This window comes from Apteryx rowi, unplaced genomic scaffold, assembly GCF_003343035.1.
Source record: "Apteryx rowi isolate R43461 unplaced genomic scaffold, aptRow1 scaffold_68, whole genome shotgun sequence".
Taxonomy (NCBI): Eukaryota; Metazoa; Chordata; class Aves; order Apterygiformes; family Apterygidae; genus Apteryx; species Apteryx rowi.
The window spans coordinates 2,755,882-2,757,494 of NW_020450960.1; the positions used below are offsets into that span (position 1 = coordinate 2,755,882).

Consider the following 1,613-nt stretch of genomic DNA (forward strand, 5'->3'; position numbering starts at 1 on the left):
CCGGGACCCATGCACCGCCGGCCGGCGGCCGGGGACGCCTCGGCAAAGCGCCGAGCCCGGCACGGCCGGAGCTACGCGGGGAGCCGCTGCGCGCACCCCGCTGCACGTACCCCACTGCAGCCCAGCGCCCGTGGCGTCCTGGCTGCCAGTGTCCCAGCTCCCCATCTCCAGCCTCGCCTTGCCCGTCCCTCCCCTCCGTCCTCTCCCGGGGGACTCAGCAACAAGACAGGAATCTCTCCTGTACCAACCGGCGGACCCCCACCGTGCCCCCCGCGCCGACCGGCCCCCCGGCTCCCTTACCTCCCGCGGCCGCCGGCGGCTCCTTCCCCTCGCAGGCGCTCACCAGCCCGGCGAGCGCGAGGGCCCAGAGACCCCTCATGGTGCAGCAGCTCGGGGCCCACGCGGGCGACCTGGACGTGGGAGAGATGGGGCAGGAGTGAGGCGCCGGGGATGGGCGTCACGCTGGAGAGGGCGTGTGGACGGGCACCATCTCCCCAGGCAGCTCTTGAGCAGCTGCAGCGTCCCCTGGAGAAGAGACGCTTGCGGGATTTGCCTGTCCCAAAAGAGCATCTCCTTTGGGTGATGCAGGAAGCAACGGGCCTGGATTCGGTGCCTTGCAACAGCCCCGTCTTGGTGACAAGGGACCCGGCACGCAGGGAAGCCTGCTGGGCCAAGGGACCCAGCTCTGCAAGGGGTCCCAGCGCCCCATCCGAGCCTGCGGCAAGGGGCAGCGGGGGCCGTGCACCCAAACGGGTGCCAAAGCCGGCCCAGCCTCCGTCCTGCGATAGCCATGGATTATCCGTACAGACGGACACGTGGTTAGGCACCGGCCCGCCGACGCGAGAGCTTGCCTGCTGCTCCGGCGCTGCCAGCAAAGCCCCTGGGCACGGAGGAGGATCCAACCCCCTCGGTCACAGCTCTGGGGGGACCGAGCGTGGTCCCATGCGCTGCGGGATCCCCCCCCCAGCCCGGCCCTTACAAAGGCGCAGAGCAAGCCCCAGGGGCCCAGCGTTTGGGGGTTCAGTCAGTCCGTCAACCCCAGCATCCAGATTTACTCCCAACTCCCTGGAAACACAGGGGCTGAGCCACACCGGAGCAGACCCAGGCGCTGCCTGCWCAGGAGCCCCGGGGAAGGTTTTGGCCCCTCCTGCCTCATCTCCCGGTCCCGTGCGGCTCCCTGGGGCGGCCCAAGGCCCCGCGGGTCGCCCCTACCTGGCCTCCCTGCCGCCTGCTTCCTGCCACGAGGCAAGGCAGGGCCCAGGGCAGCCGGAGCCCGGCGTCACGATGGACCGGACACGCTTGGCTCCTGCCACCGCAGCCAGAGCAGGGGATGCACCGCTGCAGCCTCCACGTCACGGCGGCCGGGGGGGGCCCTTGTGACCAGAGCCCCCGGCGGTCCCCTGCCTGCGCCTCGCTCTCCTGCCCGCTCCGGCTCTCCGCTGCTCCCGCAATCCCAGCTCCCTGACTCGCCTGTCCCTGTCCCTGTCCCCAGCTCCCCTGCACCCTCCGCGCCCCGGGCACCTCCCGGACCCCTGCAACCGCAGCCCGTGCGCGCCCGCTCTCCCTCCCAGCGCCTGTCCCGGCTCCCCTGCTCCTGCTCCCCCCGCGCTCCC

General features: G+C 72.1%; 1 protein-coding gene across 1 annotated transcript in view; it reads right to left on the bottom strand.

The window, feature by feature from the left end:
• COL16A1 (collagen type XVI alpha 1 chain) overlaps nt 1-379 on the bottom strand; it is a 28,051-nt gene extending 27,672 nt beyond the window's left edge. The window contains exon 1 of the mRNA XM_026086084.1: nt 301-379. Coding sequence (XP_025941869.1) covers nt 301-379 — 79 coding nt within the window. The remainder of the gene's footprint in view (nt 1-300) is intronic.
• Nucleotides 380-1,613: the final 1,234 nt, after the last annotated feature.